Source organism: Balaenoptera musculus, chromosome 11 (genome assembly GCF_009873245.2).
Source record: "Balaenoptera musculus isolate JJ_BM4_2016_0621 chromosome 11, mBalMus1.pri.v3, whole genome shotgun sequence".
Classification (NCBI taxonomy): Eukaryota; Metazoa; Chordata; class Mammalia; order Artiodactyla; family Balaenopteridae; genus Balaenoptera; species Balaenoptera musculus.
The window spans coordinates 68485476-68504126 of NC_045795.1; the positions used below are offsets into that span (position 1 = coordinate 68485476).

General features: G+C 41.3%; 1 protein-coding gene across 2 annotated transcripts in view; it reads right to left on the bottom strand.

The window, feature by feature from the left end:
• Positions 1–18651, bottom strand: part of DCP1A (decapping mRNA 1A) — a 62172-nt gene that overhangs the window by 12148 nt on the left and 31373 nt on the right. For both annotated transcript variants that reach the window (XM_036868701.1, XM_036868700.1), the window contains exons 5-6: positions 16376–16514; positions 8722–8835 (exon numbers count right to left, since the gene is read on the bottom strand). In XM_036868701.1, coding sequence (XP_036724596.1) covers positions 8722–8835; positions 16376–16514 — 253 coding nt within the window. The remainder of the gene's footprint in view (positions 1–8721; positions 8836–16375; positions 16515–18651) is intronic.

Consider the following 18651-nt stretch of genomic DNA (forward strand, 5'->3'; position numbering starts at 1 on the left):
GGGCGGGCAGAACCCAGGGCACGCAGATCCAAAAGGGCCTGGTTCAGGTTCTTCTCCAAGAGAATGGCAGCTTCCAAAGTGTCCTGGGTTTGTACCCCACTCATCTTGAGATGGCTTCTGCATGTCCTCGAAGAGGACACGGCTGCCACACTGGTTTTGCATTTTCAAGAGACGCTGGGCACCCTCGCACTTCTTCCCCACCAATTCGCAGAAAAAGTGGCCCATGCCCTCCAGAGCCACGATGTCGCGGTCGAAATAGAAGCCCCGAGAGGAGGTAGGTGTAGGAGGCCCGCAGATGCACGCTGACCAGGCAGTTGATGGTGGCCTCCACCTTGGTGGAATAATTCTGACGAATCTGGGAGCTCAGGGTTGATCGGTAATAAAGAGTTAAGCTCAAAAAATGGTGTTAGCTGGTCCTGGTGGCCGAGGATAGCTGAGTGGCTGACTCCGAAGGTTGGGACTGGAAAAAAGGTTGGAGAGTGGTAGGAGGCTGGAGCAAGGGGCGTCCCTGGGTCTGTTCCGTCCAAACACTGTTGAAGCAAGAGACAGATCTGCGGGACCGGTGAGCACATTGCCCCACATATACTCTTAATAGCAATTATGATAAATCTGTGTGTGGATATGTTTTAAAGAACATCAAATAATATGTGGGGATATTAAAAATCTATCAAATCCTTTTAGAATATCATCCCCTATAATGCAAAATAATAACAACAAAACCACTTGATGGGATATGGAGGCTGTGCTATTATAAATCACCCCATTGTTCCCTGAGGCAAGGAGTCATTAAAGACACAGCTATTTGTTCAAAATTCACTGGTAACGTTTCAAATCCATTCAAAGTAATCTGAAATAGACAATGAATTCTGATATGGGACAGATGTCTCTTTCTCTCTGTCCAGGCCACATAACTATAGTAGAACGCATAGGTTCCAACCCCAAGCTGAACACTGTGATCTACTCACTTTTGGATCCCTGGCATTATAAATGTCTGCTGATGAGCAGAGAGACAATTCCTTCCCCCTTCCCATTTCTAAAAGTTATGGTAAAATATACATAACAAAAGTTACCATTTTAACCATATTTAACCATATTTATACTGAACTGTAAAATTCAGTGGCATTCAGAATATTCACAATGCTGTCTATTTACAGAAGTTTTTCATCAACCCTAACAGAAACTCTGTACCTATTAAACAACTCCCTACCTTCTCTCCTGGTCACCCCCAATGCCCCACCCACAGACCCCGGTAATCTCTATTCTACTTTCTGTATCTATAAATTTGCCTACTCTACCTACCTTGTATAAGTGTAATCATACAATATTCGTCCTTTTGTGACTGACTTAATTTCACCTAGCATGTTTTCAAGGTTCATCCATGTTGTAGCAGGTATCAGAATTTCATTCCTTTTTATTTTTTATTTTTATTATTATTTTTTTGGCTGCGCCTCGTGGCTTGCGGGATCTTAGTTCCCTAACCAGGGATCGAACCTGTGCCCTCTGCAGTGGAAGCGCAGAATCCTAACCACTGGACCGCCAGGGTATTCCCAGAATTTCATTCCTTTTAAAGGCTGAATAACACTCCATTGTACGTATATACCACATTTTGTTTATCCATTCATCTGATGATTGACAATTTGTTTCCACCTCTTGGCTGTTATGAATAATGCTTCATAGAACATTAGTGTAGAAGTGTCTGTTTTAGTCCTTGTTTTCAGTTCTCTCAGGTACATATCCAGGAAAAGAATTGCTGGATCATATGGTAATTCCACATTTTAACTTTTTGAGGAACTGCCAAACTGTTCTCCAGGGCTGCTGTACCATTTTACATTACCATAACACTTGTTGGCCTTTTGTGTATGTTATTTGGAGAAATGTCTATTCAGCCCTTTGCCCATTTTAAAAATTTATTTATTTATTTATTATTTTTTGGCTGCACCATGCAGCATGCAGGATCTTAGTTCCCCGACCAGGGACTGAACCCACGCCCACTGCAGCGGAAGCTCGGAGTCTTAACCACTGGACTGCCAGGGAAGTTCCCCCTTTGCCCATTTTTGAGTTGGGTTAATTCCTTTTTTACACATCATGTTTAGAACAAAATGGTGAAGACTGCTTGGCAAAAGAAGTGCTGGAAAACTACACTAATTCTTATTCATTAATGCAAATTATGTAGTTTATTTTTGCCACGCCACACGGCATGCAGGATCTTAGTACCCCAACCAGGGATTGAACCTGTGCCCCCTGCAGTGGAAGCGCGGAGTCCTAACCACTGGACCGCCAGGGAATTCCCAATTACGTAGATCTTAAGCACGATATTCTTTTATATATATGTGTATATATATATATATACACACATGCACAAACCAACATTTAGACATACCTACTTTAAAAAACACAGACCACATTGGGACTATCTTGCAGAAACTTAAGAGTCTTTTCCAGGGAAGAATACTATTTTATGTTATAAGAAAAGGAGCAATCAAACAATAGGACATGGAGAAGCCTCACCATGAAATACACCTTAGGCTTCATAAATGACACGATCCAGGTAGCAATTTTTACCTATCTAGTGGAACACAAATCAACTTTTGAACAACTAACATTACCCACATTTACATGTGAAATGTTTCTACACTTACACTTAAAAACTGGTATCTCTAGGGACTTTCCTGGTGGTCCAGTGGTTAAGAATCTGCCTTCCGATGCAGAGGACATGGGTTTGATCCCTGGTCAGGGAACTAAGATCCCACATGCTGCGGGGCAACTTAGCCCACGCGCTGCAACTGAGTCTGCACGCCGCAAGGAAAGATGCCACATGCCACAGCTAAGACCCGACAGAGCCAAATAAATTAAAAAAAAAAAAAAAAAAAAAAATCACCTTCCAAGACGATTAGAATGGTGAATGTCTTATGGTGCTTGATGATAATGTTTATTTCAGTATAGAAAAACACGGCTTACTTTGAAGTATAAATTTAATAAATATTTACTGAATTAATACATATATCTAAAACTGTTGAAAAAAACTGGTATTTTTTTTAAAGTCTCTCTAAATCCTCCGTTAAAAAAAATATATACATATTTATTTATTTTCTTTCTTTCTTTTTTTTTTTGGCTGCGTTAGGTATTAGTTGCTGCACACAGGATCTTTGTTGAGGCATGCGGGATCTTTCGTTGCAGCACGTGGGGTTCCCTCTAGTTGTGGTGTGCAGGCTGCAGAGCGTGTGGGCTCTGTAGTTGTGGCGCGAGGGCGGGCTCTAGCGTTGAGGCACAAGAGCTTGGTAGTTGTGGCGCACGGGCTTGGTTGCCCCACAGATCTTTTTTTTTTTTTTTTTTTTAAGGAATTCCTTTATTTTTATTATTTATTTATTTTTAGCTGTGTTGGGTCTTCGTTTCTGTGCAAGGGCTTTCTCTAGTTGCGGCAAGTGGGGGCCACTCTTCATCGCGGTGCGCGGGCCTCTCTTGTTGCAGAGCACAGGCTCCAGACGCGCAGGCTCAGTAGTTGTGGCTCACGGGCCTAGTTGCTCCGTGGCATGTGGGATCTTCCCAGACCAGGGCTTGAACCCGTGTCCCCTGCATTGGCAGGCAGATTCTCAACCACTGCGCCACCAGGGAAGCCCTGCCCCACAGATCTTAGTTGGGATCTTAGTTCCCTGACCAGGGATTGAACCTGAGTCCCCTGCATTGGAAAGTGGATTCTTTACCACTGGACCACCAGGGAAGTCCCCAAAACTGGTATTTCTAATGGTACGAAATCTACTTCATATTAAAAAATGGGACTTCCCTGGTGGTCCAGTGGGTAAGACTCTACACTCCCAATGCAGGGCACCCGGGTTTGATCCCTGGTCGGGGAACTAAATCCTGCATGCATGCTGCAACTAAGAGTTCGAATGCCGCAACTAAAAGATCCCCCATGCCTCAGTGAAGATCCTTCGTGCCGCAACTAAGACCTGGCACAGCCTAAATAAATATAAATAAATAAGTAAATAAGTAAATAAATAATGAAACCATATGGTAGAATGCTGAATTCTGACGGCAAAAGCAGCAGAAAGTTTCCAATTTCTCCATGCTGCCTCCCTGCAACTTCTGCCAGGCCAGAGACAGATTCTCAGACTTTCTCTGGAATAGGGTGTGTGGTAAAGCTTTAGGGTTTCAGAGGTATCTCACATGAGGCAGAATAAATGAGGTTATGAGGGCAATAAGAGTTATCATAGACAGAACGCTCATTACACATGAGGCCCTGTGCTACACACTTTACACGCATTACTCTATTAATCGGTGAGGGCAGTACTATTATTATTGCCATTTTATAGATGATGACCAAGTACAACAACAGAACTAGACTCCAACCTAGTTCTAACAAGACAGTCCATATTCTTAACCATTATGCCACCATACTGAGATGTCCATCAAGCAGATGATAGGTTACCTACTCAACTGAATGGTGATATGATCCTCTGGGGAACAGAGGTGCAGCTAAGACTTGAATAACTAAGAGGTGGATACAAGTCAAAAGGTACGAACTTTTGGAAATATGTAACTGGCTGAATCAGTTGCAAGAGGCTGAGTGGGCACAGCACGCGTCTCCACACAAACTCCCCAAAGCTTTATAGTCTCTGAGTTGGACAGGACCCTCTCTACACTTCTCTGCCTCTGATAAGAAAAACTGGCTGCATTCCTCTAGTAGCTGGGCTTATTTATTCATGGATTCATCTTCCATCATCCATAGAAAAGGTGAAATTGTATTCTTTACTCATCTTTAAAGACTGGATTCTGAGTTCTGTAATGCCATGCCCCTGGGAAATGGAATTCAGTGAGTGACACCATGTACGGTACTCAAAAAAATTCTAATAAACTGTATCAGGGGACTTCCCTGGTGGTCCAGTGGCTAAGACTCCGAGCTCCCTATGCAGGGGCCCCGGGTTCGATCCCTGGTCAGGGAACTAGATCCCGCATGCCACAACTGAACATCCCGCTTGCCACAACTAAAAGATCACACGTGCTGCAACGAAGATCCTGCATGCTGCAGTGAAGATCCTGCATGCCACAATGAAGACCCGGCACAGCCAAATAAATAATATTAAAAAAAAAAACCCCAAGAAACAAAACAACAACAACAAAACTGTATCAGATTTTCCATTGTTCCTTCCTCACCCCATAGCTCTTGCTGTTTAGAGAACTTCATACTTCTGTTTGGATTTATTGTGTCCATGTCAGATTTCCTACCTGATAGTGCCCTGGGCACACTAGAAGATACGATTATTCTTAACCACAGGAACCAAAAAAACAATACTAAACAAACTAGGGAAATAGTCCCAAAGGAATTTTAATAAGTGAATTATGAAACTGAAATAAAATTTAATACTATTAAGGCTTGACAGCATTACTTGCTCCTCAGCACTAGATGGCAGTGTTTGTAAACCAACATACAATCTGCATGGAGGGCCGACTATGGATTTTTTTTTTTTTTTTTTTTTGCATCCAATCTCAAGATATTTATGAGATTTGTAGCAATTGTGCATTTGGGCTTAAGGGAACAATAGTGTTCTTAAATATATAAATATTCTCAATACATTTATATTAAATAAGAAGTTCTAAAATTCTAAAATAACTTTAAATCCCAATAGCAGGGCTCAAAGTCTGCCCTTTTAGTTAATTGGGACAGGTAAATGAGTTTGAATTCCGATCTGTCTGGCAGCATTCTGCCAAAAGTCTGACTTTTTTTTTTCCATATACAGAGCTTTCTTTTTTTTTTAATTTAAATAAATTTATTTTATTTATTTATCTTTGGCTGCATTGGGTCTTCGTTGCTGTGCGCGGGCTTTCTCTGGTTGCGTCGAGCGGGGGCTACTCTTCGTTGCGGTGGGCGGGCTTCTCATTGCAGTGGCTTCTCTTGTTGCAGAGCATGGGTTCTAGGTGCACAGGCTTCAGTAGTTGTGGCATGCGGGCTCAGTAGTTGTGGCTTGTGGGCTGTAGAGCACAGACTCAGTAGTTGTGGTGCACGGGCTTAGTTGCTCCGTGGCATGTGGGATCTTCCGGGACCAGGGCTCAAACCCGTGTCCCCTGCACTGCCAGGCGGATTCTTAACCACTGTGACACCAGGGAAGCCCCCAGAGCTTTCTGAAGTTGTAGCCATTTTCAGAGAGCGTAGACTGCACAGCCGCCTCGAGAGAACTTTACTGAACCCCGATTATGGATTTTAGCTAATTTTAGACATGGCTCTGACAATATCCAGATCTCAATATTTTACAAAATGCTGTCACTTTGGCTATAAAATGGAGTTTTTGGGGGTCCATTTCTTCATTTGGATCTCACAGTAAGTCTGTGAGTTAGGCACTGCAAGAATCCTTAATCCCATGATTCAGAAGGAAAGGGGAAGTGACTGGCCCACTGGCTGATAAACCAGACCAGAAGGAATCTGCTCCTTCCCTTGCCGCCTCTCTTAACATACATTTTTTAAAAATTAAATTTTATATAGCACTGCTTTTTTCTTTGATTTTTTTAAAACACAGCATTGCTTCTAATATATGTTTGACCTTCAGGATCCTAAGTCCAAATACAGTAAAAATGGAGGAAAGGAATGTGGTACACAAAATGTGGTTTAACTGAATTACCATCTACATACCTAAAAACTTTATAGATACATTGCTGATGGGAATGTAAAATGGTACAGCCTCTCTGGAAAACAGTATGGCAGGGCAGTTTCTTATTAAACTAAAACATGCAATTACCAAATTACCCAAATTTGCACTCTTGGGCATTTATCCCAGAGTAAAGGGAATTTATGTACAAAAACCTGTATACAAATGTTCATGGAAACTTTATTCATAATAGTCCCAAACTGAAAACAACTCAGATGTCCTTTAACAGGTTAATGGTTAAAAATGTTAATTCCACTCAGCAATGACAGGGAACTATTGATATACATAACAATTTCAATGAATCTCCAGGAGTTATGCTGAGTGAAGAAACATAATCCCAAAAGGTTATATATTGTATGATTCCATTTATAGAAAATTCTTGAAATGACAACATTACAGACCTGGAGACAGATTAGTCACTGCCAGGGGTTAGGGATGCCAGAAGAAGGCTGGGAGGGTGTGACATGTAAGTTAGCGCAGTAACAAAAGGGCAACACAGAGGATTCTTGTGGTGATGGAAGTCTTCTGTATCTTGACTGTGGTGGAAGACATACAAAGCTCTACATGAGATAAAATTGCATAGAACTAAATAAACACACGCGCATACACACAAATAAATACGAATAAAACTGAGGAAATGTGAACAAGATGGGTATATTGTATTAATATTCTGGTTGTGATATTGTACTGTATTTTACAAGCTGTTATCAATGGAGTAAATGGGTAAAGGGGACATGGATCTTTCTGTATTATTTCTTACAACTGCATATTAATCTATAATTATCTCAAAATAAAAAGTTTAATTAAAAAACTATGGTTTTCTGGGACTTCCCTGGTGGCCCAGTGGCTAAGACTCTGTGCTCCCAATGCAGGGGGCCCAGGTTCAATCCCTGGTCAGGGAAGATCCCACATGCCGCGGAGCAACAAAGCCCGTGTGCCACAAATACTGAGCCTGCTCTCTAGAGCCCGTGTGCCACAACTGAAGCTTGTGTGCCTAGAGCCTGTGCTCTGCAACAAGAGAAGCCACCGCAATGAGAAGCCCGCGCACCACAACAAAGACCAGCCCTGCTCGCCGCAACTAGAGAAAGCCCGTGCGCAGCAACGAAGACCCAACACAGCCAAGAAAAAGGGTGGTGAGGGACTTCCCTGGTGGCGCAGTGGTTAAGAATCCTCCTGCCAATGCAGGGGACACAGGTTCGATCCCTCGTCTGGGAAGATCCCACATGCCGCGGAGCAACTAAGCCCGTGTGCCACAACTACTGAGCCTGCGAGCCACAACTACTGAAGCCCATGTGCCTAGAGCCCGTGCTCTGCAACAAGAGGAGCCACCGCAATGAGAAGCCCGTGCACCACAATGGAGAGTAGCCCCCACTCATCACAACAGGGAAAGCCCACGTGCAGCAACAAAGACCCAATGCAGCCAAAGATAAATAAATAAATAAATGAATAAATTTATTAAAAAAATAAATAAATAAAATAAAATAGGGTGGTGAGAGAGGCTCTCACTTTTATGGAAGACACTAGAGATCTGAAGGAAGAAAGGAAGCAAGCTACTTCTAGGATGGAAGTCTTTCAGGCCAAGGGAACTGTAATTGCAAAGGCCTGTGCTGAGGCAGGGGCATGTGTGGCACATTTGCAGAAAGGCAGAAAAGCCAATGAGGCTGGGAGCAAGGCAGAAAGATAGAGGATGAGGCCAGGGTTAGGGGGGCCAGATCAGGTAGGGCCTTGTGAGCCACTGCCATGACCCTGGCTTTTATTTGAGTGAGATGAGATACCACTGGAGGAAGGCCATGATCTAACTTATGTTATACCAGGATTACTTTGGCTGCTGGGTTAAGAATAGGGGAGGGAGTGGCAAGGGCAAATGCTGGGAAACCAGACAGGAGGCTACGGCAAAATCCAGATGAAAGATAGTTACATGGACCAGGGGATATGACGTGAGAGGATGACATTACGTTGCTGCCTGTACATACATACTCTGACAGATGAACAACAAATCAAACTTGTACTGCATTAAAATCCTTACAAAACGTTGACTTTGTTAGGTTACCTTGGATGAAGTTAGGGCTTTAGCTGTACAAACCTTATCTTGGGACCCGGATGGCGTCTCTTCTAGAGTCTCGGTGCTTCCCAGATTGGAGATCTGAGTACTTGGCTGTAACCCAGGGCTGGAGATATTTGAATTGCCCATCTGATTCTTAAATTAGAAGGAAAAGTATATCATGTGAAAAGCTTGCTATTCTTTGGCTCACAAAACAGCATTCAAGGTTACTAGAAACATTATTTTAAAAGTCAAGCATAAAATCCCCCCAAATGTTTGCTCTGGACCTGCATGTAAATTAACCTGTACAATAAAATTTCTAGAAAGCTGAGCACCTGATTTTAGACAACAGTGTTAGTAACAACTGTTACTTTTATAACCCTTTTAAGGAAAAGCAAGTAGCATTACTTTACCATGTACTCTTTTCCATTTTATTTTTATTTTTTTTATTTTTTAAAATTTTATTTATTTATTTATTTATTTATTTATGGCTGTGTTGGGTCTTCGTTTCTGTGAGAGGGCTTTCACTAGTTGTGGCAAGCGGGGGCCACTCTTCATCGCGGTGCGCGGGCCTCTCACTGTTGTGGCCTCTCTTGTTGCGGAGCACAAGCTCTAGACGCGCAGGCTCAGTAATTGTGGCTCACGGGCCTAGCTGCTCTGTGGCATGTGGGATCTTCCCAGACCAGGGCCCGAACCCGTGTCCCCTGCATTGGCAGGCAGACTCTCAACCACTGCGCCACCAGGGAAGCCCTCCATTTTATTTTTTAAGTTAATATATGGTGAAATCAACTTTTGGAGTGCACAGTTCTATCTGTGTACATATCTATCACCACAATCAGGATATAAAACATATTGATCACCCCCCAAAACTCCCTCAGGCTATCCCAATGCAGTCATGCCCTCCCTCCACTCCTGGCAACCAGTGATCTGTTCTCTGGCACTAGTTCTGTCTTTTTGAGAATGTCATATAAATGGAATGCTGGCTTCTTTAACTTAGCCTAATGCCTTTGAGATTCATCCAAGCTGTTGTTATGTACTGGGCTGGCCAAAAAGTTCGTTTGGGTTTTTTCCATAACGATCTTAAAGTTTTTTAACCATTTACCTATAGGAGGACATTTGTGTTGCTTCCAGTTTTTGGTGACTATGAATACAGCTTCTACAAACATTCATGTACAGGTTTTTGTGTGGACAAAAGCTTCATTTTCTAGAGTAAATTCCTAGGAGTGGTATTTCTGGGTCATATGGTAAATATATATTTCTTCTAAATTTTTGTAATTTTATTTTTTACATTTAGATCTATTGACCCATTTTAAGTTGATTTTTGTATAAAGTGTTACATTTAGGTTGAGGTTCATTTTTTTTGAACCTATGAATGTACAAGTACTCTAACACCATCATGTATTTTAAAAATTAAATTAAAAAGGTCTCTAGGGACTTCCCTGGTGGTCCAGTGGGTAAGACTCTGCACTCCCAATGCAGGGGGCCTGGTTCGATCCCTGGTCGGGGAACTAGATCCCTCATGTATGCCACAACTAAGAAGCGTGCATGCTGCAACTAAGACCCAGCACAGCCAAAATAAATAAATAAATTTTTAAAAAAGTCTCTAAACATCACTATCACAGATGACAAAACATTGTAATAAAGTGTTTAAAAATTCCTGTTAACTTGTATCTTTGTTCTTAGAAAGAATCCTTAAAAAATGATCACTAGATGGACATGGAATCTTTAGAAACTAAGCTATATTTAGGCTATATAATCAAGCATCTAGTGAGCATTATCTGTGTCAAAATAGATACCAAAAACAGTTTAGAACAGTCAAGGGACCGGACTTTTTAAAAAAAGAAGCTCCAAACTTTAGTTCAGAGACAGATTAACTTTCTTGACACCATACTATAAAGATACGTGCCTAGTGCAGGAGTAGGTACTGAATGTGAAATGAATGGATGATACGCATTTTTTTCTATTCAAATGACTTAGTCCTTGTATTATTTCAGAACACCATTTACTCAATGTTACCCATTTAAGCAGAGGTGAAATAGTCTGTGAAAGCTTATGAACTGTCTTATCTTCTAACATACCTCTTTGTGCAACACCACCATCAACCAGTATCAACACCTTATGGGGAATACTTGGAACTGAATTGTATTACAGAAAATATAACGGGTTGGCCCAAAAGTTCGTTCCGGTTTCTCCACAAAATGTTACGAACTTTTGGGCCAACCCAATATAAAATGAAAACACTGCTCACAACAAGTTCTTAAGATGGAAGGTGTAAATGTTCAGGAGTATCTTTAAAATTGGCAGTTTTCACATAAAAATCCTGGCTTGTCATTTTCAGAGAAAAGCTGAATAATTTGGCACACCAGCCCATTTGGTAACGACTGGCTATAGCTGAGCTGCAACTGACCAGATGACACAGGGACAGGCTCTCTGTTGGTTTTACTTCCACTCTGGCCCACTGTGGGCGCCACTGTGGCCCACTTGGTTTTGGGACATGTGAGTCTGCAATACTTACTTCATGAGCTATAAGATGGGTTGTACTTTAAAAGGTTTCCAGAACTTCAAATATTTTCTTACACTTATGCAGGGCTGTTCTTGGAAGGTTTGTTTGTTTATTTATTTATTTTTGAGGGTTTATTTTGGGTTTGTTTGTTAATGATAGTAACCAGTATTCATAAGAATTGGGGGAAATGGACAATCAAAAACAAACTTTTTTTTTTTTTTTAATTTTGTTTTTGGCTGCGTTGGGTCTTCATTGCTGCGCATGGGCTTTCTCGAGTTGTTGTGAGCAGGGGCTACTCTTTGCTGCGGTGCGCGTGCTTCTCATTGTGGTGGCTTCTCTTGTTGTGGAGCACAGGCTCTAGGCACGTGGGCTTCAGTAGTTGCAGCACGTGGGCTCAGTAGTTGTGGCTTGCGGACTCTAGAGCGCAGGCTCAGTAGTTGTGGTGCACAGGCTTAGCTGCTCCGAGGCATGAGGGATCTTCCTGGACTAGGGATCGAACCCGTGTCCCACGCATTGGCAGGTGGATTCTTAACCACTGCGCCACCAGGGAAGTCCCACAAACAAACTTGGGAAGATAATTTTACAGTATTTGGTAAAAACCTTAAAAATGTCAAAATCCTTTGATTTACCAATCCCATTTCAAGTAACTTATCTTAAGAGAAAATTAATGCTAATTAATAACAAGACAGCTACAAAGGTATACTTCTGAGTTCTCAAACAGAATTAGAAAAATCTAGGATATTGTTTATATAAGGCACAGAAATAAAGATATACAACTATTAACATCACAGTGTGCTTTTTCAAAAGCTTTTCATTCTACCAAATGAACTCTCCCAGGGACTCCCTGTGAGATGAATACTGTCACAAAAAGATACTGTTCTTTGGAAAAAAAATAGGTTACAAAAAAGTTAATGAAAAAGTAGTTTTAAAACTAGTTAATAAAACTGTGTACTTAAATATTATCACACACATTGGGACATATTTAGACAAATTTGTGGAAGGATAAATAACAAGGCATTAGTAGCAATTATTTCTAGGTGGTGGAATTATTTTTTTTCCCCATTTATTATAATTTTAAAATATAGGACTTCCCTGGTGGCGCAGTGGTTAAGAATCCGCCTGCCAATGCAGGGGACCTGGGTTCGAGCCCTGGTCCGGGAAGATCCCACATGCCGCGGAGCAACTAAGCCCGTGTGCCACAACTACTGAGCCTGCGAGCCACAACTACTGAGCCCACGTGCCACAACTACTGAAGCCCGCACATCTAGAGCCTGTGCTCCACAAGAGAAGCCACTGCACTGCAACAAAGAGTAGCCCTCGCTCAATGCAACTAGAGAAAGCCCGCGCACAGCAACGAAGACCCAACGCAGCCAAAAAATAAATAAATAAATAAATAAATTTATAAGGAAAAAAATAATAATAATTTTAAAATATAAAATTTTCTATAATTAATATGCACTGCTTACATAATAAGAAAAATAATAGTGTTCCTATTTTTTTAAGAACAAAAAAATCCCTCTGGGTTAAAAAAATTTTTTTGGCAATTACACTAAAACAAACAAAAAGTCCCTACCAAAATCTAGGATTACATCCTGTGGCTAGATGTGACTCAGAATGGGCCAACCTTAGTCAAGGCCTGTGTTTCAGCTATCTTTCTTTACATTAAAAACAGGAAAGTTGGGGAACTTCCTAGTGGTCCAGTGGGTAGGACTCCGCACTCCCAATGCAGGGGGCCTGGGTTCGATCCCTGGTTGGGGAATTGGATTCCACATGCATGCCGCAACTAAGAGTTCGCATGCCGCAACGAAGAAGTCCGCATGCCGCAACTAAGAAGTCCACGTGCTGCAACTAAAAAGATCCCACATGCTGCAACGAAGATCCTGTGTGCTGCAGCTGGGACCCGGCACAGCCAAAGTGAATAAATAAATAAATAAATAGATGAATAAATAAATACAAAAAAACCCAGGAAGTTGGTTGAAACAAACTACTATAGGACTTGGGGAGAAAATGATTATTATAAAGTATTTTTATTTTCAAATAGTCTCTATTAGAAACTGCTCACTCAGGGCTTCCCTGGTGGCGCAGTGGTTGGGAGTCTGTCTGCCAATGCAGGGGACACGGGTTCGGGCCCTGGTCTGGGGGGATCCCACATGCCGCGGAGCGGCTGGGCCCGTGAGCCACAATTGCTGAGCCTGCGCGTCTGGAGCCTGTGCTCCGCGGCAAGGGAGGCCGCGATGGTGAGAGGCCCGCGCACCGCGATGAGGGGTGGTCCCCGCTTGCCGCAACTAGAGAAAGCCCTCGCACAGAAACGAAGACTCAACACAGTCATAAATAAATAAATAGAAGAACGTGAATTTCTTAAAAAAAAAAAAAACTTTAGAAATTGCTCACCCAAAAGTCTGGAATTTCCAGACTTCCCTGATGGTCCAGTGGTTAAGAATCCATCTTGCAATGCAGGGGACGCCAGTTCGATCCCTGGTTGGGGAACTAAGATCCCACATGCCACGGGGCAACTAAGCCTGCACTTCACAACTAGAGAAAAGCCTGCGCACCACAACAAAGCAGAAGAGCCTGTGTGCCGCAACTAAGACCCGACGCAGCCAAAAAAAAAAAAAAAAAAAAAAAAGTCTGGAATTTCATTCACTGTATTATATACACTGGACAGGGGAGATTTAGAATTGGGATTAAATTCTATCACTGAGGCCTAGCTTGTACCCCTGCCCTTGAAACTATCAATCTCCCAAGTCTCTACCTAAAGATAAAGGGTCCATCTGGAACAATCGGCACCAGAGAAGAGCCCATCCAAACACTAAGATGTGAATTCACGGGCCACTGCTAATACTAACCCCATTTGATTAGATGATAGGCAAGTGCAGACAAGAAACGAAACTCTTGTTTAAGGAAGCACCACCTATTTATGGACGGTTTTCAAAAATAGAAAGAACATATTATGAAGTAAATATCAAAGATTTAACTAAATTCCCAAAGGTTCAGTCTTAATCCAACCACAGAAATTTCATTTATTCCACACCATGGAAAAATTTTCTTTACAACAGTAATTATTGCACTTTCCATATTTTCTAGTTTTGCAATGTTTATTAACTAGAAATCGTTGTCAGATTTTTATTCTGCTCATGTGACCTAGAGTTCCTTTACAGCTCTGTGTAGAAAAACAAGGCTTTAGTTCTTTCTTTCCTTTGGAGATGACTCGCTTCTCAGCCTGAGGGGGAAGGCAGGCCATCTCCTGGAGTGTCTGCTCTAGTGTACAGCGCCTATACTTCCTACCCTGTGTGGCACCTTGATCTACTCATCACTGGGAACAGGTGACAGAGCTCGGAACTTATTAGTTACTTGTTGTCAGAACACCAAAAGGTCTCTATAAAAACAGAACAAGGTATCTATGTAGATAACCCATATCTCATTAAGGATACAAGAGGGAATTTATGGTAATATATGGTAACCTAAAAGTTCGGAAATGATTCTTGAAATTAATCTCATCTAGTTTCCTAAGAATCAAGGAATTCATTATAGAGATGACTGCTTTTCCTATATTAATTTTCACAGATCCACAAATTCTTCGTAATTCTCTATGAGACACTGAGGAATTTGGTATAAACTGAAACTTCTCATGGGCTCTAATGTACATTTCTCTACCCAGGAGGTGGGACCTTTGGTGTTTGAACATAGAAGATCTGTTGTAGTTTATGGTGAATATGACTGTTTTTAATTACGGGCAACTACCTTCTAGAGCACTGCTTCCAAAGTTTGTTCCCCGAACTCTAGATTCTTGAGATGTTAAAGGGTAGTATGTGAAAAATGGTCCTGTAGTCAAGTCAATCTGGAACTTGGGGTTACTGTTTTGTTTACTGTGGGAACTTTCAGAGTCTTGAGCACTGTAAAGCCCCAAGAAGATGGGGGAGGAGAAGCCATTCTAACAATGTTTTCTTAACTCATTTGACCAATTAGAACCTCTTTTCAAGGACCACCTGTTGACAATGTAGAGGCTAGTGTCAGAGAACTGTTAGGGGAGCTACCATCTTAGTGTTTTTCACACCTTGTTCCTTGAACTTTTGGTGAGGTGAAGATTAAACAAAAAAAGCTTAACTTAACCCAATGTTAGTAAAGAGTAAGATGACAATTACAATTCTGCTGAAACAAAGTGCAGCAGTAGAAACCTTCCGCCTCACTCCAATGAAGCCTGGGGCTTTGAAGTGCTGATGTCAGGTGAAAAGCCAGGACAGTTCCAAAGCCACAAGGTTTGAAGACCACTGAGGAACTGCCCACTGCTTGGCACATAGTGGACAGTTCATAAGTATGTACTGAATAAATTAATGAATGCACCACAAATTCCATTTAATTCAACTTTGGGGAGAAAATGTTATCGATTAACTTTTAAACTAAAATACAGGCAGGGACTTCCCTGGTGGTCCAGTGGCTAAGACTCCGTGCTCCCAACGCACGGGGCCCAGGTTCGATCCCTGGTCAGCGAACTAGATTCCACATGCCGCAACTAAGACCCGGCACAGCCAAATAAATAAATAAACAAATAAACATTAAAAAAAACCCCAAAACCCAGGGAATTCCCTGGTGGTCTAGTGGTTAGGACTCTGTACTTTCACTGCTGAGGGCCTGTGTTCAGTCCCTGTCGGGGTACTAAGATCCCACAAACCATGTGGCGAGGCTTAAATAAATAAATAAATAAACAAACTAAAATACAAAACAGAAAAAAAAGCATTCTAGAAAAGCCTCTCATTTGGGTAATATTCTAAATGATGCTTAATGAGGGCTGTGCACCTAGCACCAATTACAGATCATAAATATATGCTTCGGTATTACAGGGTGCAAATTATCAGAGTACTTTTCAAAAACTACATAAATTCCTAAGACCTAGCAGAGCCTGCAGGGTGGAAGAAGAGGCGTAAAACCTTTCCAGAACTACCTGCTACAGGCTAACTCCTGCAGTCCAAGATCATTTTCTCCCACAGTAATTTTACAGGAATAGAAAAAGAGCATTCTAAATTTTCTGAGGTAAGAAAATGTCTTTCCTTATCTTTTAGGCTTAAAATTATAAGACATGTTTTCTTTTTGAACGACTTATTCCCGCTGGCCCTGGGGGTGACTTCCCCAGCCCACGAGCCCCCCTGCAGGTCTCCTCCTCCCTTTACTTCTCCCACTCAGCATGCAGAGTCTCACCCTCTCATACTCATCCTTGGCTCTGCTTAGCATCTCCAGGATGTCGATGGGCCTGTGGTCACTGCAGCCGTTGGCCTGGCTGGGACTCTGCTTATCCCGAGCTGCTTGCTGGGACCGCCGTGTCTCCTCTTCTACCACGCTACAGGAGGAGAACCAGGTTTTAGAAAGACCTCTTTTGATACAATCTGACCCAAGAGCTCTTTTGGTGTCCAACTTCCAAGGATACAGGAAGAATGCCACATGGTAACACCGTCCTCACAATACAAAACACAGAGCCTCGGTTACCCCATCCCAGGAGTATACGACTACCTACTTCACCACCTCATTCACAACAGTACCAACCAATATATTTCACTGTCAGAAGGCCAAAAATACAGAATTCCTTTCCAGAGTGGGTAGAAGTAGGTACCCTGAAAACTCTACTGAATTATCTCATTATCTCTCTCTCTTTTTTAAAAGTATCTCAAAATCAGTCAAACTAACTGGTGAAGTAAATTTGAAAATGGACAATGCCACCAAGACAAAGGAAGGCTGCATAGTTGAACAACCCCTGTGGAGAGTGTGTATTGATAATGGGGTAGCAAGGAGAAAGATTAGCTTCTTGAAAACGGAGGTCTCGGCGAATCTTCAAAAGTTAACGATGGCACTACAAGCAAACAAAAGATTTCCCTTGTTCTCTCCTTAAAAAATCACTAAGTGGGTGACTGAGGTTAGGGTGATTGTGGCGATGCTCTTTATTTTGATTGGTGCTGCTTAAGCTAATTCTGCCCTTGAAAATATATAAAGCATGAAAAGGCAAGGTCTAAGTCGAGGGTTGGGGTCTTCAAATCTATCTGAGGGGTTTCATTTCTTAGGAACATCCTCTCTCCCCTGCCACATATTAAAGTCTGAAGCAGTTATAGCAAAATGTGAGAAACTGAAAGCTGGGTGGTGAGCACATGGATATATTATTGTTTCTTATATTTTTCTTCAAGCTTGAAATAAAAGTAATAAATTTTAATAAGGCAACTAGTCTTTTTTTCTTTTAAAGATCCATTCAGGTTTCAATCCCAACTGTAATGAATAGGCCTACCTGCCATGGGATATTATGGGTACAGTCACAACTTGATAATCATATTAATTGAGAACTTTCAGACAGTGATGATGACAGGCAATAAAACAATTCAGTAGCAAAAGGTTTGTTTTTATGGACTAAGAGGAGTAGGTCAACAACAGGCCACCCAGTGTCAGCTTACTGCTTTAAAACAGCCTGTCCAGGAACTCCCAATAGTGTGTGTGGGATGGTTCTTTTATTTGAAAATACTGGGTTAAACAATATTAAACAGATTTTTTTTTAAACAGCAAAAACATTCTGAGTTTTTAACATGCTAAAATGTGTTATGATTCTCCAAGGATGGGCTTACAGATTTCCCCAAATTTATTTGACCGTAGAATCTTCTCTTGAAGCAGGATTCTTATTTGGAAAATGCTGCTTTAAGGTAATGGTGTCGTTTCTCTATTTAGATTCTTACAGCTCTTAATAGGATTATTATTTATAAAACAAATGTAGAATCATGGACTTGATGGCAGACTGAAAGAAGACAGGCATGTGATATGAGGATCAGACCAATTAGAATAAATATTGTTTCATTTATATCCATACTGGTAATCAACTCTTGGGAAAGAAATACTGTATTGTGACAACTGTGAGGCCTGTTGCAAAGGAAAAAAAGACTGGAGAGATATACATTGGTTATTTCTTGATGGTAGGTTACAAGCAATTTCGCTTTCTTTTTTTGTACTTCTCTTCATTTTCCATAATTAACAGGCACTCTTTTAATAATAAGAAAAAAGAGTACTATTAAAATTGACTAATTAGTTAATACTCAGTTATAGGCCACATCAGCCTGAATCCACCTTCTTGCTCTCCTACATAGCTTTTCAGTTCTTATTAACACCTTTTGGAATAAATCAATTTTTTACTTGAAGAACTTTTATTATATTGCAGCTGTCAAAACAGTGATAAGAACTAGATTTAACAGAATGGGCAGTAACGGGCACATTTATTTAGATGCACAGTATGCCCAAAAGAATTTTACCTGTATTTCTGGTTAAGAGAGGTGATATTCTGAAATATGTAGCAAATAGAGGCTGTATGCAGGCAAAGTTAGAGCAAAGAAAGATAAAGTAACCTTTTTATCTTCGGTGACCAGAACACCATTTATCACAAAGTTAATGTTAACATATTAGGTATTCTCTTCAGCCATAAATAGGCCAGACACTTGAAAACTCACTAT